The following is a 27,774-nucleotide window of genomic DNA, read 5'->3' as shown; positions in this document are numbered from 1 at the left end:
CATTCCTGCCCTAAGATCTTTATCTACCTGTACGACGAACACACAGGGTGTCCATGTGTCACAAAACTAACTCGACAGGTAAGTAATTGGTTGAGGAGCCTCAGGCTCAGGCTAGTTCCTGATGAGGGTCAAAGGGACACATGTTTGCTCTGCTGTGAGTATAAACTCAATGAACTTTTCCACATGAACTAATATGCAGGAAAATGTCTCCATGCAGTTTGATTTGAATTTTATGAAAATGTATTTCCTGATAGAGTGGTGAAGAGCCAGCATTCCGGTCTGTACCTATCATGTTACACGTTGATCACCACAGTATGATAAGGTGACATTAAAAAAACAACACCTACCACTGATCAGCTACTGTCACGTGCATGTGCCAGTGACAGAGACAGTCACATGAAAGATATGGCACATGAACAACACCCTGTCATGTGATACCAGGTTTTGTCATATGACAGACAACTGTCAGGGAAAGTATTAATGGCTTCAGCAGGAATGTGTGCGCATGCAGATACAACTTGTTAAAAACATGCCTATCAAAGTTAAGTTTTTACTTCATCTGTATCTGTTTGACTACATTTGTATGGCATTTTAGATGTATTTAGATTTAGTATTTAGTAGCACTGTGTCTTTGGGGTATTTTCTTAAGCCTCACCAGACAGTTTTATCATCACTTCCTTTGTTATCATTCCCATGTGTGTTGATGGGGGTGGTGGGTGGAATCAGTTTTTTTCTTTTTTTGCATTCTAGGCAATTTCTGTTACATTGTGTTCCATTAACTGTGGGGCAGGCGAGTTGATAGGTATAGACAGATACAGTGTAGGTAAAGGTATGGGTAATGTGTTGGTAGGTAACATAGAGAGGTAGGTAGCCAAGTAAATATACAGTAGGTGTTGAACATGTTCATAGATAATATCTTAGTCATGTGTTTCCAGCCTTTCTGGTGCCCCCAGGTGGCCAAAGGTTGATACAGGTTACAGTGAAAGGACCTCTAAACACACACAAACACACACTCACACTTCAGAGGACATTACATTAATTTCCAGAGACGTACACTAACCCTAACCCAGTGGTTTTCTATTATTTTCTGTCTAAACCCAATTCTAACCCTAACCCTAAAACCAGGTCTTAACCCTGAAAAAAGCACTTTAATGTATGTTTAAAGTGTATGTTTTTTGGGCCCCACAAAAATAAAAAAAAATACAGGTACACACACTCACTGACATGCTCTACTGGAGTAGTTAAATGGAAAGGAATGCAAAAAGACAGTTTTCTGCATCACTTAGGGTCAAAGGTCAACACCAGGTACAGTACACTAAGAAAACAACCCTGATCCACCTGCATGAATATCAGGTAAACGGATCCAGGTTAACCCTGGGTCAAACAGGGGAGCCTGTCTGAGCTGTCAGGAACATTCACTTCTTTTAACTGTGAGGAGGGTAAATCTGTCACTGTGCTCAAAGAAATGTCTCCACCGGGGGGGGTTGGGGGCAAATACCCATATCCACAAAGCTGCCTTCATGACCCGACCATTTGTCATTCCATTTGTCAACAGAGTCACGCACAAATGCACATTGCTAACTGATTCAGCAGCACGGCTGCAGACAGGCCCGGCCCACTCTCATGTCACCTCCGTTCATCTATTTTACAGTAGGTGGATACAGAGTCATTCAACGCTACAAATGATGATGGTGGGTTATGGCTTTGGATTTTAGAGATTTAATAAACCTTTTTTTCAAAAGTGAAACTAAATTAAACTCATCAACAACAACAAAAAAGGCCAACAAGTGACAGCAAAACGATCAATCACATGGAAATGTAAGCACTGTAGAGTATCAGTTAAATACTAACTGATAAAACTGATGTGACCATACTTCAACCCAACCTGGTGCAGGACATTTAGAGAGAAGATCATTCATTAATTCATTAATTCATCTACCGCTTTATCCTCCACATGAGTGTCACAGGACTGCTGGTGCCCATCCCAGCTGACATAGGATAAGAGGCGGGGTCACATCTCGGACAGGTTGGCAGTCCATTAGAGTGTCCTATTAACCAATATATGTTTTTGGACTGTGGGAGGAAAAGTAAGAAATGTAAGCATTTAGCACACGCTTTTCTCCAAAGAGACTTACAAAAGAGGAAAAGAGGATTAAGCTACATAGAAGAAATCTTGGAAAGAAATCCACTGGATAGGAACAGTGGACTGACAGAGGGTGAGAGTGCAGAAGTGGATCGTGCAGGGGAGGGGGGGTAAGGTAAGTGCTAGGACAGAAGATGCTCTTAGAAGAGCTGAGTCTTCAAGAGCTTCTTAAAGATAGACAGGGACGCCCCTGTTCAGCTAGGTCATTTTACCAGCACGGAACTACACACGTAAGGAGTCTGGTCTGTCTTGTGCGCGGTGTTGGCACCGCCAGGTGACAATCCTTTGATGAACGGAGTAGTCGAGGGGTAACATAAGCCTTTATGAGAGCATAGGCTAGCTTCAGTGAGTTGAATTTGATGCGGGCGGCTAAGGGTAGCCAGTGGACCATCTGTAGCTGACATTATATAAAAAATTAAATAATATTCAAAATTGCCCAGATGTGCCAAGAACTCACTCAGATAGGACTCGCTCTCTCGTATCTACACTCACAGACTGGTATCTACACTGTGCTGCAGAGCAAGTTGGCTGAATACTAATTGGAGGACAAGAAAGAATCCCATTGATGAGGGAGAACAATAGAGAGGCGACACAAGCAAAAACAGAGGATTCACATTACTGCATCTTTTTTCCACATTGGGCCGTGTTTATGTGACCGCCGCCTGCTGTCATTGTGTGGACACTGTGGCTCTCATAATGTGGCCCTTGTTCCACCGAGGCCAAAGCAACAGAGGAAACTAGAGCAACACAGCTTCCTCTCCCGCTGCCCCCCAGAGACACGTGGGCAATAACAGAGATAGCTGAATGCAACTTACAGTCCTCTTTTTACATGAGAGAGAGGTTAGCAGACACAATAAAGCTTGTTGTCCAGGATCAGGAGTGATTATCACTTTATGCTACAATATGCTGTTGGACAGCAGAGGTCAATCCAGTAACTATAACATATAAATATGTCATTTTTATATTTCAATTCTACAAATTTGATCCACTGCAAATAACTGCTCCAGAGGAAATACGTAAATATCTCCCTTTTACATTCTGTAGCAAATAAGCTCATTGATTTTAATATGGAGGTTAGAACAACATGTTTTCAGTGTTTCCACTGAGGTTTTGTGTTTCATAAAGTCTGACTTGATTTTAAAAACGTGGGAGACCACAGACAAGCATTCTAACCAATTTCCAGTGTTTTAATTCTGAGAACGCACAGACGAGATGATCCAGTCAAGACGTAGGAGCACACACTTGGCATTTAATCAAACGACTCCAGGGATTTGGGATCTCACATAAACTCGCAGGATTTAATGTGACTTCAGAATGTAATGTTTAAGAGGTTTGTAAAAGCTTATCCACTACACATTTCCCTATCGGATGGTACCTGCCATACCCTGATTTATCATGCATTTTACTTTTAATGGGACCACAATTAACAAAAGTGACATTGTATTGTATTGAATAAGATGAAAGTAATGATCAAGATCATAAAGTCTGTTTACTGATGTTATACATTTAGGGAAAAGGACACTTACAGACAAACTTTATGGAGCTGCCCCCTGATGGCCATTCATTAGAATACAGTTTTCAGGCACTTCCACTTTGGTTTCAATTTCCATACCAGGTAATGACGTCCAATATGGCTATAGGTGTCGGTTTTTGTCCTGTAACATCACAGATAGGTTTAAAAATATTAATTTAAACCTGCATTTGTGTGTGTATGTATTTTAGTTCAGGGTGTTTTCTTTTCATTTTCACATGAGTGAGCATCATAAACAACATCAGACAGAATAACATCTGGGGCAGAGAGAACAAAAACCCTCTTACAGTCACACAGACTGGACCATATGACCAGAGTGAGGGGGGAGAGAGAGAGAGAGAGAGCGAGAGGGAGTAAGAAGTGAGCGATGCAGTGTGTTTGCCAGCTCAACATTTACACCAACAAACAGTAAATACAACGACAGCTTCTGCTTATCTTATATTATCATGAGTTAACCTTCTTCCCGGACACTTACCAAACATTGGCATCATGAGGACCAGTGCAGGAGGACGACTGGAAAACATCTTAACAATACAGGTTTGATTTAATTTTGTTTCCTCCTGTCCACATAAAAAAAAATGTTAATATAATGTTCACCTGTAAGTGAGATGATATCACTGGGAAAGTAGAAAGTGTTGCTGGTTTTGTGCTTTTCTTACCAAACGTAGGAGCTGGACGAGTGACTACCTTCAAAATGAAGTGTTCTGAGATTCTTCTGTTTGCATCATTCTGCGTCTCCTGGTCTTCAGCTATAAACATCCCCAGCAAAGAAGGTAGAGTCCAGATACCTGTCTGCTGCTAATGCTAACAGTAAAACAAATGACAGAAAACGGTCTGGTCTTTAAATAAAATCAAGAAGATTCAAGTAGCTTAATACTATATGCAAGTATTTTAAACCTTACAATAACTTTAAGAAGTCTGAACATTTTAGACAACTTTATGAGAATCTCCTAAATGGTAAAAAAAAGAAATGGTAAAAGCCAATAGGCTAGCACAAACACTGACCCCTGCTGTTTGTCCTTAGAACCCAAGAAGCTAAAGTACCTGATCGACCCTCCCGTGTTCGCGGAGGTCAGTGGACGACGGGGAGATAACGTCACGTTGCCATGTATCCTGCAAACCAAACCCAGCCATTACAAAGTGAAATGGACAAAGCTGGAGCCAAAACACGTGGGGCCGGAGAACATTATCATGATATCAAACGCGCACGCCTTCAAGCCGTACGGCCGCCTAGGCGCGCGGGCCTCACTCCGGAAGGCCCACATCATGGACGCCTCCTTGAAGCTTAGCCATCTCGAGCTGGAAGATGACGGCGTGTATCGCTGTGAACTTATTAATGGCATTGAGGACGAGAGTGTTGTCATTACATTAAGGGTTGAAGGTAAGTGAAGCATTTAGAAGACAAGTGGATAATCAAAGTGTAAACTAAACAGGTGAATTAAATCTTCAGATTGCATCGGTGTAACTGACTGTGGTTCTCAGACTGTGAAGAATTATTTGTGTTTGGAAAGCACGCTTTTAATGAAAGACAGCGTACAGTGTAAAACAAACACTGACAAGACAGCTCCTATTTCCAGGTGTGGTGTTCCCATACCAGAGCAAAAACGGCCGCTACAGCTTCACATTCCATGAAGCTCAGAAGGCGTGTGCTGAACAAGATGGCACACTAGCTACACAAAACCAGCTCTACAAAGGTACCACATACTGTGCCAAGTGCCAACCTGTAAAATGTAGCCTGCATCTCTCACCTGCTCTTATATGATCTGTCTTCTCCTGCAGCCTGGACTGAGGGTCTGGACTGGTGTAATGCAGGTTGGCTCGTTGACGGAACTGTTCAGTATCCAATTATCCGTCCTCGACCTATCTGCGGAGGAGAGCTGCTCCCGGGCATTCGCAGTTACGGACCAAAGGATAAGCGTCGTGATCGGTTTGATGCGTTCTGCTTCACGTCCCAGGCACGAGGTAAGCTTTGAGTCATCATGTGAGGTCTTGTTCTTCTAGTTTTTGGCAGAAAATTATGATCAGATTGGATAACTGGAAAGACAAAGGGAACAGTAGCCACCAATGTTAACTTCATAGTCACTATACTACATATGCAGTGGTACAAATAAATCTCCCAATACTTCCACTCAGAGTGCCTACAATTCCATTCATACTCAAATGAGGCGCCACTTCGTTCTGGCATTCCACTCTTATGTACCCGATCCCCCATTCCCTTCCCTTCCAGTAGGTGGTGCAATAGCTGTCTCAGAGATTACCCCACTTCTGTCAGCCATTGCTGTCATCATGACCAAGCATATATCTGCGAATGCTCTCCATGAGTTCACTACTTAGTTCAATACCTTAAAAGATGAGGGTATTGGTACAACTCCCTTCTAAACAAGTGTCCGTATTCTTTTCATTGACATGTACAGCCAGAAGGGTCATGGATTTGCTCAGAAGAATCCGTCCTATATTAGACATGAGTAGGTGGCGTAGATCTACATGAGGACAGTTGTAGAAACCCTGTAGGGTTGCAGGGCCACCAGAGCCAATTCCAGCTGACATGGTATAAAAGGTGGGGTACACTCTGGACACTGAGAATAAACTATAAAAACCAAATGCATAAGAATCAATCCTATGAATACTTTGACAGTGTAGATTGGGATTATTTAACAGTGAAATCAAGTGTTTCTCTCTCTCAATGCCCACAAATAAAACCGTGTAGAACCAGAAGACAGGTGTTACTCGGGTTTCAAGAAAGTCACGACACACTGGATCTTCCTGTAGATTCCAGTTCCACTGGCAGAGAAGTGTGTTGTTGCTCTCATTTGTCAGCTCTGAGCAGCCACAGACTGACCTTTAGCAGGAAAATGTGTGACGGTGGAAAAGACAGTAGGTTGAGGACAATCAAGCCTGCTAGCCAGACATTTGCAAAAAGGAACATCAGTGGGAAAACACTTGGCCATGTTTTTGCATCTGTAAACTTCCACTGCAGACAGAAGAATGTGACAAAAGGGAGTTGGGAGACTTGCAGCAAGTGTTTTCATCACATTTTCCTCCTCTCCCAGGCTCCGTCGACTATATTCCGGGGTCTTTCTCGTTCGAGCAGGCAGGACAGGCCTGCGAACGTCAGGCAGCAGAGTTGGCGTTAGTCGGACAGCTTTACTCTGCCTGGTACTTCCACAAATACGATCAGTGTGATGGCGGATGGCTGAGAGACGGCAGTGTGCGGTTTCCCATCAGCAACCCCAGGGAGCGCTGTGGAGGCATCCCTGAGGCCGGGGTTCGCTCATTTGGATTCCCCAACAAGATGACACATCTTTACGGAGCATATTGTTACAGGTAGCCTGAGAAATGTATTGAATGTATTGTATGCACTGTATAATTTACAGGAACAGCCTCATTAAATTACACTATCGCTACCAAATAACCCCTAGATTACCACATAGGAATTAAAAGAAACGTGTAGATGTGGCTTCCAACATATCCTTTCTATTTATGCTGTGGCATTGGATAGACTTGAATGATCCATCAACTGCAACGCAAGAAACCTCAAATAGGAGGCAGACATCAGAGAGTAGTTATATTTAAATTTCTAATCTCTAATCTCTAATCTGAATTCTCAATGACAAATTGAATGATTTGAAACTTCTCCAGCTTTTTTGTCATTTGACACTGGGGCAGAAAAAAAGTTATGTTAAAGGTATAGTTTAGGATTCTTGAAGTGTGGTTGAATAAGGTACTAAGCAGGCGGTCAAACACGACTACCACCAGGGACAACAGACATAAGTCTAACCCAATAAATTCCATGTTCATTGCTTTACCTTATTGTTTGACTTTTTTTTCCAACAGGAAACTGGAGTTTGTGTCATTTTGTAAACCACAAACTCCTCTGCACCTGAGTCCATTGACCAAAACATGGATTTAAGGTCACGTAACAGTGGTGTTGTTGTGTTGACCCCTGGTTGCAGCCATGTTTCACTGACTGACTGAACATAAGACAATATTTCTATACAGTGTGTGTTCAACAGCTACTAATTTTGACCAGGTTATTTTCACATTTCACATGCTATGATCAAGATACTGGTTGTTTGGTGGGAAGGAAAAGCCTTTTTAACACGAGTTTACTGTCATTTACTTAAGGATAACATTAGCCTCTGTAATTACTGGAACACTTAGTCGTAAAGGGTGAAAAACATGGTGTGTGAACACAATCATATGCTAAAACTGAAATAACGTTGACAGAACTGCAAACCTGCCAGTTTGTAAATAAATGTAAATTTATTTGATGTTATTTAATCTAAATAAAGACATTCACATCAGTGTGCTGATACTTCTTTCTCACATTTCATTAGATTCTACGTTATTATGTCTTACTACACAAACATAAAAGGAGTTTTTCCCCTACTTGTTGCAGATGTGACTACGATTCATCGACAAACGTGAGAGTTCTGTCAAATTGCAAATACAATACAGTTCATAATAAGCACAAACCCCAGTACAAAGTCCCATAAGCTGTTGTTTTTGGTGATCGGAGGACAATCCAATCTTGATTCAGGTGTAAATTTACCTTCATGAAAGAAGTTGGGATCTTCCTGATCTGCCAAAAACGACCTCAGGGGGACACTGACACGTAACCACAATGAAGACAAGTTTAAACACAAACGTTCCCATCTAAACGGGTGGAAATGATCCAGTGTGATTTTTGACACCAGTGTGGCAGCTAACAGCTGTAAAGGCAAGAATCAGTCTTCTCCTACAAAATCTAATATGGGAGTGAAGATTTCACCCTTTTCAAAACAAATACATATGGAAAATGAAGTTGAAAAGCTTCTCCAATTAAATATTTATCAAGTATTTATCCTCCATCAGCATTAAGAGATAACACTTCAATGTCTGTTGTCCCAGATCTTGTCATAATGAAACACGAGCACTGACGAGCCAAGAGAGACTTTTTTTGAACACTACAAATATATAATACATTATAAAAAACCTAATCTGGAATACACCATAGAATGAACTGTTAATTTTTTAACACAAGCACTTCTTCTGCAGCCTCTAACCTTGACCCTGACCCAGCTTCATGAGGACGTAACAGTACATCTAGGTCAGTATTCTATTGGGGAACAAATCCACCTGACTCTTCCCAAACTCTTCAGTCGTGCTTAACTTTCTCCTCTCCTGTAAAACACATTGGAATTCAAAGCACTAATCCACATTTTCCAGAGAGTCTCAAGAGGAAATGTGTGAATTCTTTTTAAGAGAAAAAGAGATTTGGACAGCAGGAGACTTTACACATTCTGGGTAACGTCCATGTGCATGGGCGTCGCTTTCTCTGCGGCCGCACTCATGACCTCCGTGACCTTCTCATGCTGTTGAGGCAGTGAGGTGACGGCGTCTCCTTCCACTGTATGAGCTACAGGAGAGAGAAAGACAGCAAAGTAGAGGTTCACAGGCTTTTACAGTCATTCGAGGATGGATGAATGAATGGATAAGTGGATGAATGATGAGTCTAATTTTAAGTATGCATCATTTGCTGCTGATGTTTGGTTGTTTTGGTCTTGGCAAGTCTGCCTGTTGCATATGAGCCATGGTTGTCAACCTGAGGTCCAAGCACCAGAGATCACATGGTATCAAAAAAGAAAACAATACAATAACTCCAATAATAAACAATAACTAAGAGTCACCTTGGTTTTGATTTTAAGCAAGCAAAGAATAGTTTTTAATCCACATTTACTGTGAAAATACTGTGTTTATTTTTGCATATAAATGTTTGTAATTATTCACTTATTTTGGTCTGTGTGTGTGTGGACAGGAGTTCAAGTTGGGGGGCCAGGTTTATCTTGGACAAAAGCAAGAGATGCTTGAAGGAAAGATCACCGATTTGAGTTTCATCAGAAATGCTAACCCCCCCCAGACAAAGAGCTCAGTCTCATAAACCACTTACATGGCACACAGGTCATTACAGGCTCCTCCCACTGACCGCTAGGCAGGCACTTGATGACAGGATTCAGTCTCTGCACGAAACCCTCCTCACAGTAGTACCGCACCTTGGCGTTGGTCTCGTAATGCGAGCGTTCTTTCCCAAAGACTTTAGCGTGGGGAATCTGAGGGGGCTCGGCACAAGAGGCTGTGAGACACAATTACAGTTGTTTTCTTACTTATGAAAACCAATCACCGTGTGGTGATTTGAGCACACGAGAGCAGAACAAGTCAACTCACACACGCCCTTCTTGCAGGTGTAGGACAGGTGGTAGTTGCAGGGCACGTCGCTCCACTGGCCGCCGTCGTGCCACACGATCACTGCACAGTCCTCGCCAGAGAGGAAGTAGCTGTCAGGCTGACCTCTGAGCCAGTTCTCATAGAGCTGCCACACACAGAGTGACATGAAGGATACAAACTAAATGAAATACTGCTTTTTTTATTTCTTTAACCTTAGAGAAACATCTCACACATGATAAATCTATACTAGTTAAAACCATAAACTGTAAATAAACACACTGCACCCACTGTAGCCAGTAGATAAATAAGGACACAGTCTCTGATATTCTGGAAAGCGAGGCCAATACGGAAGTGTCTGAAAGCCGTCTTCTTTTGAATGTCCATCAGGGGGTGACTGCACTTCTTTGAGAAAGTATGTCTACTTCTTACTTTATTTATAATGTCAGTAAACTTTTGTAGGGAGGAATTGGCGTCCTCATTCAGGAGTTATGACATAATTGATCATTAATAATGGTCCCATTAAATACTCAAACAGACCACAAAACAGTGCATGCCTTAAGACATGACCTGCCAGTCCTCAGGCTTCAAAATAGCAGCTCTAAAACCAGTGGTTGAAATCAAAGTGTGTATAAAGCAGTTGATTTTATGAGACATGAGCTATTGAACACACAATATAATGAGATGTCTATGGAGGTTCTCATGTGACAAGAACTACACAAAAGAAAAACTATCAAAAAAGGGGGCTGAATGAATTAATTATTTATACCACGACCATCCACCAGAGGGCGATCCAGATGTTTTTGCTCCAGTTTGGAGAGCGGTCATGTTGTCAATCTCCTTTAACAGTCTACAGTTCAATGCAAATTTGATCAAAAATGTGGTGGAACTCACCAGTGGGTTCCCGTCTGACCAGCGGAAGTCTCCCTCTATGGTTCGGTCATTCAGTCCAACCCACTGATATTCTTTATATTTGTCTAAAAGATACAATAAGACAAATGAGACAATTCAAAAGCAGTTTTTAAGGAGCAGGATTAAAGCTGCAGTCGTCATTATTGTTAGAAAAATAATTGTTAGAGGATGTACAGGTGTTTTTCTTTCTCAGACATCAATATGCTTTCAAGAAATTGTGTAATTAATTATAAATTATTAATGGATCCAGTTCATTAAAATTCACCAATCAGATAAAACTGCAACGTGTTGGGCCCCATAGACATTTGAAAACAATAATATACTTTCAATGCCATCAACTTGATCCAGTTTCCCTGTTGAAAGTGGAGTGAACGATAACAGCATCAGTATGAGTCTATATGTTCCATGGCAACCGCCAGAGGAATGCCAGATAACTATCTCACGGCTGTGTTGCCAGACCAAATACCAACACCGTCTTCAAAACCATGAAAGAAGAACTACAACAATGGAAGACATGAAAGATCATAGTTGTGTCTATGATGGTAAATCACTGTTTTGCAGTTTTAAAGCATGAATGAGAGATTGACCTCCAACTGTTTTAATAAGCCTTGATTTTAGTTTGTTTTTCATGATTACACAACTGAACCCAGTTTCCACGGACACCAAAATATTTGCTCTACCATGTTGAAAACAGCTGCCAAAAACAGACAGAACACTTTTTTTTATATATCCAGCCCTGTAGAACTCCCTATAGTCATATATTCTAACAACTTTCACTTGTACTCATATATACGTCATCATATTTCCAAAATAAAACTAAACTTCGAGATATTTACAGAATGCATAGTCATGTGTAGAGGTGGGCAGAGTAGAGAGTACTGTTACTTTATGACTCAAGTAAAAGTAAAAAGTAGCCGTCCAAATAATTATTTGAGTAAGAGTAATAAAGTATTTGATGGAAAAAAATTACTCAAGCACTGAGTAACTTCTACTAATAATCAGGGCATGAGCGTCAAATAGACAAAAATATAAAATAGGAATGTGCAAAATCAGATATTGCCCAAACAATATCAACAATAACTAAAACAAGTCAAAGTAAAAAAGTATGTCAATTTATCCAGAAGGTTACTTAAGTACATGTAACGGAGTATGTGGCGCGTTACTGCCCACCTCTGGTCATGTGATCATATTACTTAGAAAATGGAAGAAATTTGATGTAACCTATGCAAGCCAATGTAGCTTTACTTATATATATAACCAGTTTTAAGATGAGTTTGAAAACCAGACAGTGGGGGCTGTCCTAACACAGGGAGGGAGCTTAATCCAGAATCTGAGAAAATCCATCCATACGTTTTCTCACGCTTTATCCTCCACAAGAGGAGGATAAAGCGGGGGGCTCTGTGCTAATCTCAGTTGACATAGGGCGATGGGTGGGGTACACTCAGCAACCATCATGGTCAATTTAGAGTGTTCAATTTACCCTTGTTCCAACCGGGTCGCGAACCTGGGCCTTCTTGCTGCGAGTGCTAACCACCAAGTGCAGCTTAATCCATGAAAAACCGCGTTTTAAAAGGTCAGTTATATAAAAACAACTAAATGAGTTCTTAAAATGTGCAGGAAGACGTAAAGTGCAGTGCAATAATCAAGACGAGTCCTGACAAAAGAATGAATACGACACTGTAAAATAAGAAAGAATAATGGATTTGACCTTGGATAAAAGCTGCAGAGATGCACCATTGACCTGTGGTTGAGACTGTCTGCTAAAATTCAGTCTTTCAGGGTTTGGAGTTTTACCATTGATGTAGTCCTGCTCCTCTGGGGTCATGATAGAAATGAGGTGTCCACCACACATACGGCAGTGCTGCTCCGCCGCCTCCCAGCTCTGCCTCTTGGTAAAGTGTTGGTAACAGAAACCCTGAAACTTCTCCCAGCCTGGCTCACACTCCTCCACGTCTGACACACACAGTGAAGGAGCAGAGGGAAAGTATTAATTGGGAACCAGTTGGAAGGTTTTTCCATTTGTATTTGGAGGGTTGTGTGAGGAGAGTGTGGGTGTCTCAGACAAGTTACACTGCACCTGTCTGGCACAAGTCTCCTCCGTAACCAGGGAGACAAAAGCACCGCGGTGATTCACCCTCAACACAAGTGCCTCCATTTAGACAGGAGTTCTCCAGGCAGGAAACTGCACACACACACACACACACACACGAAGACAAAATAACAAAAGCTGTGAATCTGTATCCTGGCTGCTCTTCTGTATGTGGACTATTATTATATTATATTATATAATGTTGTGTTATGGAAAGTTTCATTTCAATTATTCGATTGACCTTTTAAGCTAACACACACCATTTTCTTTCACCTAATTCCTAAAATAAATCACTGTTCCTCCAAGTCAAATAAATAAACCCCACTAGAGGGAGCTGTTACATTAATAATGGAGTGAAGGCTGTGCTGCAGTTTTACATGCATATCATTATGTATAAGATGTAATGTGACATTTCAAAAACAAATATTGTAATTACAATTTGAAAGTATCTTATTACTCATGTTTAAATAAAGCTTATTAAAACTAATATTAATATATTGTGTGTTTATAGCACTTTTAGGGAGATACATGTTAAGAAAAAAGCCTTTTCAAAGACCCATTTAAACAAATTGATTTTCCTGTTTGACACATGACGACTCATTCATACCAAAATGATTTTGTATAATATAATAAATTGTATTGTTTCAAAAAAACAACATATATATATATATATATATACACACACACATATATATATATACACACATATATATATATACACAAAAAACAAACCCACCATAGACAGTTTACAGATAACAATATACACACACACACACACACACACACACTGACATATTTATAAAACTTCTTATATAACAGAGATGATTTTACTGTCGAGAGCTTGTGCTAAAATATATAAAGTGGGAAGATAATCTCACACACACGCACACACACACAGCAGTTTCTGTTGTCATCAAACATGGCGGCACCTGAAATGGCTCCTGGTATCGCAGCAGGCAGGGAGTCTTCTCCCTCATCCTCCTCCTCTTCATTGACGTTGTCCTCCTCGTCGTCATCATCATCATCATCCTCGGAGGAGAAGCCATGATCAGTAGCAGTCTCGTCATGACCGTCTGTGGTGAGAGTTGCGTCGCTGTTCTCCAAACCTTGGTGCCACGTGCTCATTCTATCCGAGGGCTCGTATGTGGCGGATTCTCCAACACCTGCTGCTAATCCGTGTTCTGTTGAGACAGTTCATTCATTCACTGGTTACTTCGAAACACACACACAACGATGCTTTGTAGAAAAAATATGTGTAAAATAGACTGAGAATTTTGTGTCGAATAAAAACTACCTAAGAAATAAGTAAAAGTTACAGAAATAATAACATGTTTTAGTCTGATATAGTCAACGAATCAATCACTTGATTAAACATACATTTGTTTGTACTGATTTTACTGGTTTTATGCAACTCATTTTTGTATTGCCATTTCACAGATATGGAATCACAACATGCTTCACAAGGCAATACAAGTAAAATACTGACAGGGTACATTAAAAACAAAAACAGGAAAGTGCAATGAAAGAAATAAAACAATAAAAACCCTTGTCTAAAAGCCCATTTAAAAAGGAAAGTCTTTAACTGCTTTATAAATACTTCAAGGAATCATCTTCTTTACTTTACTTTACTACAATATTTGTTTGTATTCATCTGATTTCCACAATGTGTTTCTGGAATATTTTGTGGTAAATGATGTTGTCTGAGATGTTCTGCTTTTGTAGAAATACACCTTACACTCACCATAGATGTTGCTGGCGGTGATCACCTCTTGCTCTTTGGAGATATCGTACATTTCCCCTGCAGTGGAACTCTCAGCGCTGTATTCTCGATCAGAGAGAGACTCCTGCAGCGTGGATGAGGAGGAGGAAGGTTCTGGTTCCCATCTGGGTGTGAGGGTCGGATGAGGGATCAGAGTGATTTCTACATCTGAATGAGGATCTTCACCGTTGTCGGCCTCACCACAACGACAAACAGTCGGGTTGGTCAAAGGAATTTCTGGTTTCATCTCCGGTGTTTCTCCCGATGATTCTCCTGATCCTTCTCCATCGTCTTGATCCTTCTCCTCTGAGTCACTGCCTGTGATGTTTTCCCTCATGCTGAGAAATGCTTGTTGGCTTTCACCAACTGTCTGCTGTTCGATATTTTCCTTGATGTCTTCCAGAGGTTCAGCCCCAGAGGAAGCCTTGCTCTCTGGTATGAAAGTGATCATCTCTGCGGGGCTGGTTTCAACCCCAATAGGAGGAGACGGGGTGACAGATGACAACACAGTGGCAGGATCATTGTTCAGGATGGAAGCGTCCACAGTGAAGTCAGAGTGCTCTGTGACTGTGAGGACCTCTGCGGTTGGGATCTCAGTGGCATGGATGTGTCCACGCTGCTCGACCGGATCTGACACGCTCTTGAATTCCTCATCATCATAGTCGACTGGGAAGGGTTGAGGATTATGATAAGCTGTGAAGAAAAGAGATTGTCATATTTATATTCTTCTTTTTTAAAGAATTTCAGCATGATAACAGAAATCTGCGACAGGAAACAATCTGTTTATATACTTTTGTACATTAGACGTGTGCGTTGATGCGATTTACAACATTAATAGTACTTTTCAAACCTGTATCCAATCACTTCAACCTTTAGATCAGTAACAATTTTTTTTTTTTTTTTTGCTCCGTAATGCATTTATTATATTAAGAAATGAGTGATACTTTTTACTTTACAGATTATTAATCCGGCATCTCAGATCTGCAAACATGCAGACACGCAATGATTATTTGATTAATCGATTGTTAATAAATTACTAAATTAATCGTGAACTTTTTTGTTTAGAATTGATTTAGTGTCTGAGGGATTTTAATAATTAATACAAGCTTTCAGATTTTTCAGCTCATTAAATGTGAATATTTTCAATATTGTCACATAAAAAGACTTGAAACTGAAGACATGTTCTCAAATGCAAATATAACAAAGTATCAATCCTCACAGGTTCACTGGCAATGAGTGTACTTTAAAGATAGATGACATACTGTGGCCTGAATGCTGATGACAGCCACTAACTGTAAGGCCACGTAACATCTTGACTTTAATACTGACTGTGTACTTACTTGAATCAGTCACAGAGTCCACTTCAACACAGGAAGAGGTGCCAAAGCCAATCACACTCCGAGTTACTGGGGCTTGCGTCTCATCAACTGGAGGACTTCCATTCTCACCTTCATGCTCCACTTCTGCTGGGTGGTTCACACGTGGTGTAGTGGAGTTAATACTGTTTGAAGTTATCACAACTGAAACTTCCTCATTACTTGCACTGGCCTCTTCTGGTTGCCCAGAAATATCGTAAGAAGGAGTTGAGAATATCAGCTTAGTGTCAAAATCTTGTTCTAAGTGGATGCCTGGAGTGTGGTCCTCTTGGGAAACGGGAAGCTCCCTTTCTTGATGCACCTGTGAAGAACTGCTGAGCAACTCATCCAAGTCTGTTCCAGATGTTGCATTAACACCTGGCATACCCAGGGTTTGAGTCTCTAGGTTAGTCTCAGAATCTGTTGGATCTCTGCTCTCTCTCTCATCAACAGCTGTTAAAGTAGCAGCTGTTGCTGCTGTTGCTGTTGAAGACTCTACTTTATCAAGAGCTGAGTCTTCAACAGTGGTTACCTCATGATCTGCATTTGAAGAGGTTGGATGTATGTGAGACTCTTCATGATTTGTGTCTGGGTTTTCTTCAGGTGCTGGTTGATAGGACTCCGGATAGCTGGCCTTCTCTACAGGCTCCCAGATATCTTGGGTGGTAAGATGCTGTTGATGCTCAGGTGGAGAAGTGACATAGTGATAAAGGTCTTCTGTGAACGATGGCTCTTTGTCATATGTCAGTGTTATGGACTGAGCCTCCACATGGACCTGTTGGACATGTCTGACTGTCTGGGCATGTAGCACCTCCACATCCACTTTTGCTGTCACCTCACCATGGGTCACCTCATCACAGGTAATGTCACCATGGGTCACCTCCTCAAGGGCAATGTCACCATGGGTCACCGCATCATGGGTAACCTCACCATAGGTTATGTCACCATGGGTCACCACATCATGGGTAACCTCACCATGGGTCACCGCATCATAGGTAACCTCACCATGGGTAATGTCACCATGGGTCACCTCATCATGGGTAACCTCACCATGGGTCACGCATCATAGGTAACCTCACCATGGGTAATGTCACCATGGGTCACCACATCATGGGTAACCTCACCATGGGTCACCGCATCATAGGTAACCTCACCATGGGTAATGTCACCATGGGTCACCTCATCATGGGTAACCTCACCATGCGTAAATTCATCATAGGTAACATCATCATGGGTAACCTCATCATGTGTAACCTCACCATGGGTCACCACATCATGGGTCACCGCATCATGGGTAACATCATCATGGGTAACGCCATCAATGGTAACCGATCATGGGTAACCTCACCATGGGTCTCTGCATCATGGGTAACCTCACCATGAGTTATGTCACCATGGGACACTGCATCATGGGTAACCTCACCATGAGTTATGTCACCATGGGTCACTGCATCATGGGTGACCTCACCATGAGTTATGTCACCATGGGTCACTGTATCATGGGTCACCTCATCATGTGTAATATCACCATGGGTCACCTGATGATGGCTAACCTCACCATGGGTTACCTCATCATGTGTAATATCACCATGGGTCACCTCATGATGGCTAACCTCACCATGGGTTACCTCATCATGAACTGAATCAGTGGTGAGAAAATCCTGAGGAGATTCAGTGTAAAGATGGTGATCACCTGAAATAAAGAACAAACAAAATGTTATTTATAATTTCACTATTACTCCTATAAATTATGTATTATACTTGTTATGAATAATAACGCGTTTGTGAATTAGACAAAGTTTAGTTGCATGTAAGAAAGAAGAATAACACTGTGAGTATCTTTGACTGCAGTGTTTCTGGCTACATTAGAAGATGCAGAAATATAGGAGCACAAGGCAAGTGATCCTAATATGTATGGTTTGCGTAACGGTCTGGGACTTTATGACTTTCCCATATGGGCATTTTCCTCAACAGAAAGACACTAGTTTCTCTTTTGGTATTTTTGTGAGTTCAATGCTGAGATTCTCCAAGTCCTAAAGCATTTTTGATACAATTGGAGGAAGTAGGTTTTCCAATCTGGTTAAGAAAAATACAAATACAGTAAAGAACCCGGGCCTTAGAAAGGCCTCATTAGAATATTCTTCAGTCTTGCTCTGTTATGCATCTCAGATGTATTTTGGAACCCCATAAAGGGATCCTGATCAAAAACTGGTGCAAATAGTAGGGGATTGGGAGATTCATTCAGATCCATTTTAAAATCATCCATCACATATAAGATCACTCTCTTACTTCTGAAGCAGTAGACATCATGACGTGAGTGAGCCTCGGGAAAGCCAGTCTGGTTGCTGTAGCGATAGACGGTTCTGACCCCTGGTTCGCCACCTCCACAGCGCTCCCTGGGGGTGACTATGGGGTACCGCACGCTTCCATCCGCCAGCCACCCGGGACTGCAGTGGTTGAGTCCATCATTCCAGGCTGCATAAAGCTGAGCAGTGGTGGCCAACTCTGCCGCATGTTTCAGACAGTAAGCTTTGGCCTCCCAGAAGGTGAATCGCAGGGGGGCGGAGCCATGAAACACCTCACCTTTACATGAAGACACAGGTTGTAAATAAACATCAAATAACAACCTACAGCACTAAATTGTAAGTTGAATATTTATTTATTTATTTTAAGGAGCATTATGACATTTTACATATAGCTTTAACACAGGTCAACCACAAGAGCATTAGTGAGGTCCAACACTGATATTGTGGGATAAAGTTTAGTTTGCAGTTCATTTTAAAAGGTATTGGATGGAACTGAGGTCAGGTATCTATACAGACAGTCAAAGTCCTGGAAAAAAAACATTAATATATGTTGCTGGCTTTCGGAACTGGGCCACTTTGAAGTTGGAAGAGGAAAGGGACAAACACTAAATGAAGAATTTTAATAATCAAAACATAATTTTATAATGTAACATTAAGGTTTTCTTTGTTTGGTGCACAAAACAGTTACCACAAATAGTACTTTCATTAGTAAGTTAATGAAAGTATATAACACACACACACAAAAAAAAAAAGCCTGTTGGTTTTCTTACCCTCAATATTCTGCACATAGCAATAGACGTCATAAAGCTCATCAGGCTCTAAGTGTCCATAGTTCCTCACTCCAGGAAATTCATCCATGTCGCCAAAACAGCCCTCTCTGGGCTGCTGAATGGGGTATCTACAGAAGGAAATGACACATGGCACTGAAACACCAAGCACCTCTTCATCTGTGAACACTCTAACCCTCACACTTGTCTGAGTTCTTTTCTGAGGGGGCGCTGAAGTGGGACAAAAAGTTTGTTGAGTACCGCTCCTCAATCATCAATGTCTTTCAGTGTGAGGATATACACAGCATTTCAAATATCAGCTGACAGCATGGTCCACTACCAGCCCTCCAAAGTGACCCACAGCCAAACTGGATGGTGCATGTCAGTGTCGCAATGTTGTCAACTTATTGTTTAAGTTTATGTGAAGCTGCATCCAAGGGTTATTTCAATTCGAATATTTGCCGTATGAGGTACTGTTGACTTTGCAGCAAAAAGACCCGTGTTTGTGGCTCGGTCAGTGGAATGGAAATAACACTTATTCTTTATATTTCTTGCATAGTTTTGTATCAAACACTTACTGTCTAAACATTCACACCAAACTGGGTAATGCCCACATTGAAGTGATTCACTAATCTTTCTGTTCCTGAGACCAAGGCCATACTTGTCCTTTCACAGGCACCTTTTGTGTGCTACACAGATAAGTTCATGACGTGAGATCTGGCTATGAAACTGTGTATCTTTCTCTGTGCCTCAGAGCCATCTTGACTCTCCCTTTGCATCCTCATCATTTTTCCACAACAGTCAGAACAAGGGCCTTTCTGCATGAAGTTTGCATGTTCATGGGTTTTCACCAGATTCTCTGGCTTCCTTCCACAGTCCAAAACATGCTGAGGTTAAATGGACACTTTAAAATGACCGTACGTGTGAATGTGCGAGTGAATGGTTGTTTGACTCTGTGTTTTGGAAAAACTGATTGCAGCCACTTAACTAAACGCTCTCCAAATTAAATCTATATCAGCTTCACTACTTTAAGAGTATGTTCTCTGCCCTTTTCTACTTATTTGCCTTTTCCAAAAGGAAACTGAAGGTTGTGTTGCGTTGTCAGGTCCTCACCTCACTGAGTGGTCTGAGAGCCAGCCTGCATCACACTGCTCATATCCACTGTGGTACGCTGCTAGGAGCTGCTCTGGAGTAGCAATATCAGCACCGATATCCCTGCAGGCCTCTCTGGCCAGCTCAAAGGTGAAGGCATACCGACTCGATGCATCTCGATAATGAAACACCACCCCTGTAAAACATTTAATTCACACTTTTACTATGTACATACAGCACAAGTGTGTCTGCATTCTGAATTTGCAGAGATTGCAGAGGTTCAGCGACACAGGAGATGGTGACTAACAAAATAGTGTTAGCATGGCAGCTATAGTGTTAGTGGTTGTCGCTTGCACAGGTAAGGCAGTTGAGTGAATGAGCCTGTTTTTTTTAAGACTATCCATGCATTTCCCGCATTTCCCAGAGGGGGCATAAACGCAAGAATGGGTACAAACAGCAAAACAGAACAGATGAACCAACAAAAAAGACTGGGGAGCATGAAGACCAAGTACACCAGAGTGACAGGGATAATTACACACAGGTGTAACTCATAAGACACAGGTGGAGAAGACAATCACATTGAACTAGGGCGGGACTACAGAATAACAGGAAGTAAACATACCACACAGGTAGAAAAACTACAAAATAAGACAACAACAAAAAAGGGACACCAAACAGAAAACAAGAAACAAAGAACTAAACTCATAGTCTGTCCAAAATTGCCTTTGTCTTCATATTATGGTTTCCTTCTTATGGTTCTTACCTTTGACTTTGACGTGAGCCACTTCGTCAGCATCCTCCAGCCCCTGCTGCACCTCACAACGGTAGAAGCCGGTGTCGTTCTTCCTCAGGTTCTCCAGGTGCAGGGTGAGGTCAGCAGGGGAGTAGGCGTAGTTCAGCAGAGAGGCGCGATCCTTGTAGGCCTCGCTAACTCTCACCCTGTCCCCACGGGCCACCAGGATCTCTGTCTCACGGCCATGATTCAGCACGCTCCACTTGACCCGGGGGAGAGATAGCACGGCATGGCGGCCGTTGGTGGACGGCGAGGGTGGAGGGTGGGCCAGAGACACCAGGCAGGGTAACGTTAGAGAATCGCCCAGTACGGCCAACACTGGCGAGGGCGTGGGGATGGTCACATGGAGAAGCTTTGAATCATCTGAAGAGAAGCAAGCTTTAATTTCACAAGGCAACATTTTAAAAATAAGCAAATGATCTGCAATTTACAGCAGATTGTTTGTTTGTTTGTGTGTTGCACGTAAGGCTGGGCAATTATTCTGTAGCATATAAAAGCAACTTGTAGGTTGAAGTTCTGGAGGAGGTGATTTTGGCAAAGGTGTCAGTCTTGAAGTTCAATTTAACTTCCCCCGACAACCCTGTATTTTCAGTTCCCACATAATGAAGTGACTCTCCTAACATTTACAGTCAAAGGTCATGGATGATTTAATCAAGTCTAGTCTAGCGTGAAAATAAAAGAGAAGGGGAGAAAAGGAGGGAGCGAGGGATGTGTACCTGTGTCATGGTGGGAGGTAGAGGACGACGGCAGGACAAGGAGACAGATGGCACACAGCAGCAGAGCGGGAAGCTCATCCAGTCTGTGGAGAAAACACAATCAGGAATGATATTATTTTATCCTTATTAGTCCATATGCAACCTGTGTACACTTTTTGTATGTTCAACAAGCAATACCAAGACTGGTAGTGGGTGGTACTATAAGTGGTAATGATACACAATATATGACTTTCCTTGCTCACCGTGATCTTTGGTCTAATTTCCTCTTCAGTGGCTTTACAAGAACTAATAGCTCAAAATAAGTTCTAAAACTAGAAAAAGAAAATCAATCTATTTTTTCAAAGGCATGTATCTATTCTAATGTCAACAAACAATATCCCAACACATTGTTTGAGGTTTATAATTAGCACAGCTGGTTTGTGCCTTCAACAAACTTTACGATATACTATTTAACATTATTAGTTTGTGTTCACAATGTAATTTCAGGGATTTACGGCCTTGCTTGAGGCAGAGATTTAAAAACACTTTAAACAGCAGCAGCAGGTAGGTTAAAGAACTTCACTGGCAAGGTTAGGTTAAAAACAAGGAGTTAGGGTTAGTCAAGTGTGTGTGTGTGTGTGTGTGTGTGTGAAGCAGACAGACGGACTCCTGTGTGTCCTTGGAGCTTTAGCTGCTGTGACTCAGACTCTAGGAGCTGCAGAGTGTGAGCTGAATTTTGATTGAGACTTGAAGCCACAGACTCTGACTGGACAAGATTTACCATTATTACCTTCATTCTTCAATCATGTTCACTGTCTCTTTTAAGACCTTGTTTTCTTCCTTGTTTTGTTAGAAAACTGATAACGTGTTACCCTCTGGTATACGTGCACATTTTCCCTAAAATCTAAAAGCTATAACTTCCACTGACTCACATGCAGGTCATTAAGACTCTTTGACCGTTACGAAAAAAACTACCAACACCCATTAATATTAGGGCAGTAATACAACATGACGGATGCCAACTGCTGTAAAACACCATGAACAACAAAGTCTGGCTTTTGTCTGCAATGCAAACAAATACAATGAGCATTGAAGTCAAATGTACCCTGGATGAATGTGGTCATTTCTCCATCTGCTACTTTATTTTGGCAGTCTTGACAGGGAGACTGCAACTTTTCCAGTGTGTCATTATGATGCACATCGCTCTAGCAACAATCTAACAATTGTCCAGTGTTCCTGGTTACATGGTAACTGGTCTCGAGTGATACAATACTCACTATCGGCATTGCTTCGCCCAGACCAGAAACTTTTAAAGGTAAAAATGTGAATTCTGATTTGATCCCACAAAAAACCTGGAGTATTTATTAAATATTTGCACAGACTTGCAGAAAAAGTAAAATAAAAAGCAGCAATAGCATTTTTGTTGTTGATGTTTCAGGCTGAATGTTTGTTCTTTATGGAAACAGACTGTTTGTTATACAGTTGGATTGTGATGTGTTGTTAAAGCTTTATACTTTAATACAAATGGACTGGTACTGGTATGGGAAGAGACTCAAGGTCAGTATCGCTATAGTGTTTTTATCAGACACAAGAAAGTCATTATTTTGACATTATATATGCCCCAAAAAAAAAAAATAATCCTCTAATAGCCTAATGGCAATTTAAAAGGTGGTAAAGGGTCATCATTATCTTCTATGGACTTTGGTGTGGGGAGTGAGTGGTTTCTTATTATATATTAAAATAGCTTCACAGTACGGTTCACAGTACCTCTTATAACGAATGACTACAAGCACCCCTGTGGCAAAGACTGGTGCGCTAATATTCATATCCTACATGTAAATGTTATGACGCATCAACCATGTGTTGCAGAGGTAATGGCCCAGAAAGACAGAGAGCGACAGAGCCCAGGCAAAAAAGAGAGGCATCACATTCACAAGTGGCTGAATAGTCGATGACTTCACCTTGAGGGGAAGGCGACGATGGCCAAGAGAGAGGATGTTTGACAGCTCAGTTTGCCAGCAAGGGTCATTTGAGGCTGGAAGGAGGGTGGAGGGGGTGGTGGTGGAGGAGGAGAGAGAGAGGGGAGGGAAGTGATCTACACTCTTTGAGGACTGCACCAGCTTTGTGAGAGTTTGGCCCATTTACTCATGCAGCTCAGTGATTCACCCATCCTTACACTTCAACCCGCTGTGCAATGTAAACGGCCCAACAACAATCCCATAAGTTAATTTGGACACTTTCAACTTCATGCCTTAATTATCGCTTCATGAAACTTGATTCATGATTCATGAATTTGTGCTTCTCCCACAAGGTGATTACAAACTCTAGAGTTCTTCAATGTTTTAATTACATACAAAGGTGAACCTACAGTTGAGTGGATTTTTATAAAGGATGAGATTCAAAGGAACCCCCACCACCACCATCACCACCACGTCTTCCTTGCAGAAACAACAACCACTGTTACCCATGGTTTTGCCCCTCGTCACCTCCTCCATCATACGAGTCGACCAGTCCCACATCGCGCCACCTTCAAGGGCTCAGTCTGCCAATCTCCAGGGGCAACTAAACCCCCCACCGCACCCCCACCTTCCTCATCCTCCCAGACCCAATCTGACAGGAAGTAAGGAGCAGCCTGAGGGGAACTCTCAGGGTGGCACAAACAGAAGAAAGGTCCGTACAGCATGAGCAAGTGGCAAGAGGGAGACGTTATGATTAGAAACGACCTGCCAGCCTCAGGCAGGAGCCGTGTCTTATTAGCTGTTAGCCACAGACTCACAGACTTTTAATGAGGGGACAAAAGTCAAAAATGGCAAGAATCGTGTAGGACCTTATGACCTCAGACAGACGGACAAAAAAAAAGCAACACAGCACAGGACAGCACTCATTATCAGTGGTGTGTGTGTGTGTGTGTGCAGTGTTTGAAAAGCATGTTTAAGTCAACTGTGTCTGAAAGAATCTAATTGAACTGTGATTTAGTATCAAGAGGAATTTGTTGTTAAATGTGATTCAATGTGTTATTCACCACCTTGACGATGGGGCACAAACGTAAAACATCAGCAAGGTCTTTACGGTCTTTACGGTCCATCCATCCATCCATTCTTGTTTGCCTTCATCCTCTCCCCTCATTACTTTGTATGGCTGCTCATTCTAAGTAGTGGTAGTTTTCAAAATGGTGAAAATTTAGGGAGGTTACAATGAGTCCTGCAAAGCTTAAATAGTCTTTGTACCAGAAGTCATTCTCTAACATCATTAACAGGGGTGGGAATCACAGGGTTCATGGTCCACGATACCAATAATATCACGATACAATGGTTCTGTGATAATTAATATATTGCAAGACAATCACATAGCGATACGTGACGATATCTGTCTCTAACTGAAGAAAACAAAACGTCTGTGAAAAGTTAAAAGTGCATGATGTCTGTTCATTGACGACATGGAGAACAAAGCGCATTAAGTCTATGTTTTCAACGTGGATGGAGCATCTCTTAACGTAGCCTCCTCCACCATTATCCCTGTAAACTCCTTCTTCTTCAGGCCAGGTAACTTCCACACAAGTTTCCCTCATTCATTTGAGTTGCGCCACCGTGAGGAGACATCAAGTAGCAGTGAAAGTGGCAGAGACTGTTTACTTTGGAGCACCTTCATTTGTTCATTAAAGGCCACATAGACCGGAAGCTCCAATTAACGCTGCGTTTGTGTGTGTATCTGCGTCATTACGTCGTTTATGAAACCCTAACGTTTCAGAACAAACAGTTCAGCCACTGCTGAGAAAATAGTGTTGTATTGTTTTCCTGGATCTGCACTTCCTTAATTTGATTTCGTCATCAGAAATCCTCACCACTCCTCTCACCACTGTAGCGCCTCCCGGTGTGGGCACTAGTCCGGGCACATCCAGTTGCGTACATTCAACCGCAGAAGAAGAAGAACTACTCTCGTTGTAGCTGCTGAGATGCAGAGCATCCACCGTGCCAGAGGGGGAGCTGTGTATCTGAGAGCTGTCCTATCTATTACGTCACTTCCACGTACCTGGCCAATCACAGAACAGTAGGAAAGCTCTCGTTGGCTGGCCAATCACAACACAATCCACATTCTGGGGGTGTGGTTTTGGTCTGAAACAGAGCGGCTGACGAGAGCATCAGTGAGGAGATATTTTGATCGGCTCGTTTGCAGCGATTAGGAGGTTTTTAACCATGAAAACAAGTTCATATATGTAAGTAGACCTCCATAACTAACATATATGTGTGATACAAGCATTCGATGTCACCTTTAAAATATCGATATATTACATGAGAAAGGACGACGATATATCACCCGATATACATATTTTGACCCACCCCTGATCATTAACTTACCAGATTCCCTTCTCTGAAAATGCGTCAATGTGCGCAATTTATTTACGAAATGTATCACAGTCAAGTGGGAACTAGTTGTGATGTCACCATTAAGAATCTGAACTCCCATTTGAAGCCTCGAGATTCAGGACAAAAGCATTTGACCACACCTAGTAAGTAGTGAATTCAGGTGTTTAAATCAGGCTTTGGACTAGACCCCTTATCTCCAGTGAAGGTCAATCTTAACGCTTCATCATACCAAGGGATGTAAAATGTAAAAATTCAAGTAAAGAACAAAATGCTCCGCCAGCATACTGTAACAAAGTATTACTACTTCATCACATGACATCACAGCTAATTATTTAGTTTGATACATGTTTTTGAAGAGCTGCTTTGTCTGTAGATTGAACAACAACAATCTACAGACAAATAACCGATAACCTGCACGACCTGCTGCTCCTGCAGTGAGCCGGCTGCACTCCCTGTCACATGCTGCAGCTTTGCAGGAGTTTAATAGAATGTTCAAAAACAAGTCAAGTTTTATGATGAGTAACGTGATGAAACAAGTGATTCAACGAGTAATAAGAAGTGCATCATGTTTTTGATCACTGATCATTTTCTCAGAACAAGGATTTGTTGTAAAAACTGATTGTTGCCATGGGTTTCTCAGCAGAACAAGTGATTATTCCCAGGCACAGTGTTTTTGGACAATCAGCCTAATCAGCTTAGCCTTCTTCCATTTAACACCTGAACACAACTGAACACACACACACACACACACTGCACTATTTATATGAAGACATTTCATAGTTTATATACAACATTTTGAACAAATTAAATAAAAAATAGTAACATTCAATCACAGAAAACATAAGCACATGTGCTGAAGACCTACATTACACATATATATGTTGGCAGCTACTTTAATGTTGGACACAATCATTTTAATATTGAATTGAAATGTTAAACTTGTTGCTGATGAGATGATCTGTCATAATTATTAGATTAGAAGACAACAATTGATTGTGGATTATGGATTTGCTTCCATAACATTTTACATAGATTAAAGATAGAGATTTCTTAATTTAAAAGATTATTATTATTATTATATTATGATTATGGAAACAGTTTATTAACGATTAACTGGTCAATAGTTGCAGCTCTGTTCTTTAGGGCTACATGAAAGCAGTGAATGCTGTTAACTTTTTTGACATTTTAAATAAAATAGGATCACGTTGCAGTGCTTTCACTCTTACTGTGATGTTTGACACTGAACAATATTATGATTTAAATACTGTTTTATGTCCCGAGTGCAGAGAAACACACAATAATGACTGATAGTTGTAAACGATCCAGAAATATTAAAGAAGCACAGACAGACTGACGGTGTTTCCTCCGGGTAAATAACAGGTGAAACAGACTTACTTCATTTTTCATCCAGCTCTCGGTCCTCGGAAGTGAAGATGTTCCTCCAGGACAGGTGCGGCTCTCAGAGTTTTCTCCTCCAGCAGAGTGACTGCGCGTCTCTGCTTCTCCAGGGAAGAGAGTAGAGGCACCAGGAGGAGAGGAGGTGAAGAGGGGAGGCAGCATTAAAGGACCAACATCTCCCAACTCCTCCCCCTCTTCCCCCTCCTCCTCCTCTACCTCCTGCTAGTGACACCATTTAACCTGGAGGAGCACACAGTGGACACACTTTAAGCCCATTTACTCGAGTGAAATCAAAAAGTCATAATTATGTCATGTGAGATCAGTCAACATACAAAACCTGAAAATTAATAATTATAAGATCAAAGAAAG

The 27,774-nt window shown here is 41.5% G+C and overlaps 2 protein-coding genes across 4 annotated transcripts; one reads left to right on the top strand and one right to left on the bottom strand.

Moving 5' to 3' along the window:
• The first annotated feature begins 3,865 nt into the window (after positions 1–3,865).
• hapln2 (hyaluronan and proteoglycan link protein 2) lies at positions 3,866–7,925 on the top strand. 3 transcript variants are annotated; one of them, XM_044033119.1, is made up of 7 exons: positions 3,866–4,211; positions 4,343–4,447; positions 4,699–5,055; positions 5,252–5,368; positions 5,454–5,636; positions 6,725–6,998; positions 7,509–7,925. In XM_044033119.1, the coding sequence occupies exons 2-7, from the start codon at positions 4,369–4,371 to the stop codon at positions 7,582–7,584; spliced, it is 1,086 nt and encodes a 361-aa protein (XP_043889054.1). In that variant the 5' UTR covers positions 3,866–4,211; positions 4,343–4,368; the 3' UTR covers positions 7,585–7,925. The 3 variants fall into 3 exon arrangements, with proteins under 3 accessions (XP_043889054.1, XP_043889056.1, XP_043889055.1); XM_044033121.1 differs by having other exon boundaries at positions 6,725–7,571; XM_044033120.1 differs by lacking the exon at positions 3,866–4,211 and having other exon boundaries at positions 4,255–4,447.
• A 682-nt stretch (positions 7,926–8,607) lies between these two features.
• On the bottom strand, positions 8,608–27,523 carry bcan (brevican). The gene is made up of 16 exons (XM_044034148.1): positions 27,403–27,523; positions 21,665–21,747; positions 20,919–21,311; positions 20,177–20,351; positions 19,067–19,194; positions 18,280–18,573; positions 17,275–17,683; positions 15,976–17,054; positions 14,618–15,328; positions 13,806–14,057; positions 12,865–12,969; positions 12,582–12,740; positions 10,770–10,852; positions 9,879–10,023; positions 9,604–9,786; positions 8,608–9,072 (listed from the first exon to the last, which is right to left on the bottom strand). The coding sequence occupies exons 1-16, from the start codon at positions 27,405–27,407 to the stop codon at positions 8,948–8,950; spliced, it is 4,329 nt and encodes a 1,442-aa protein (XP_043890083.1). The 5' UTR covers positions 27,408–27,523; the 3' UTR covers positions 8,608–8,947.
• Between the last annotated feature and the right edge of the window lie 251 nt (positions 27,524–27,774).

The sequence above is a fragment of the Solea senegalensis genome, linkage group LG9, assembly GCF_019176455.1.
Source record: "Solea senegalensis isolate Sse05_10M linkage group LG9, IFAPA_SoseM_1, whole genome shotgun sequence".
In the NCBI taxonomy this organism is placed as follows: Eukaryota; Metazoa; Chordata; class Actinopteri; order Pleuronectiformes; family Soleidae; genus Solea; species Solea senegalensis.
Note: the sequence above shows the minus strand (reverse complement) of the source record. Positions and strands in the feature narration are given on the sequence as shown.

Coding starts and splice junctions, on each gene's coding strand:
- hapln2 (XM_044033119.1), top strand. CDS start 4,369: ATGAAGTGTTCTGAGATTCTTCTGTTTGCATCATTCTGCGTCTCCTGG. Junction 4,448..4,698: donor AAACATCCCCAGCAAAGAAG/GTAGAGTCCAGA, acceptor GTTTGTCCTTAG/AACCCAAGAAGCTAAAGTAC. Junction 5,369..5,453: donor ACAAAACCAGCTCTACAAAG/GTACCACATACT, acceptor CTTCTCCTGCAG/CCTGGACTGAGGGTCTGGAC.
- bcan (XM_044034148.1), bottom strand. Junction 21,312..21,664: donor TACCTCCCACCATGACACAG/GTACACATCCCT, acceptor GCTTCTCTTCAG/ATGATTCAAAGCTTCTCCAT. Junction 9,073..9,603: donor TGTAATGACCTGTGTGCCAT/GTAAGTGGTTTA, acceptor TCTCTCCTGTAG/CTCATACAGTGGAAGGAGAC.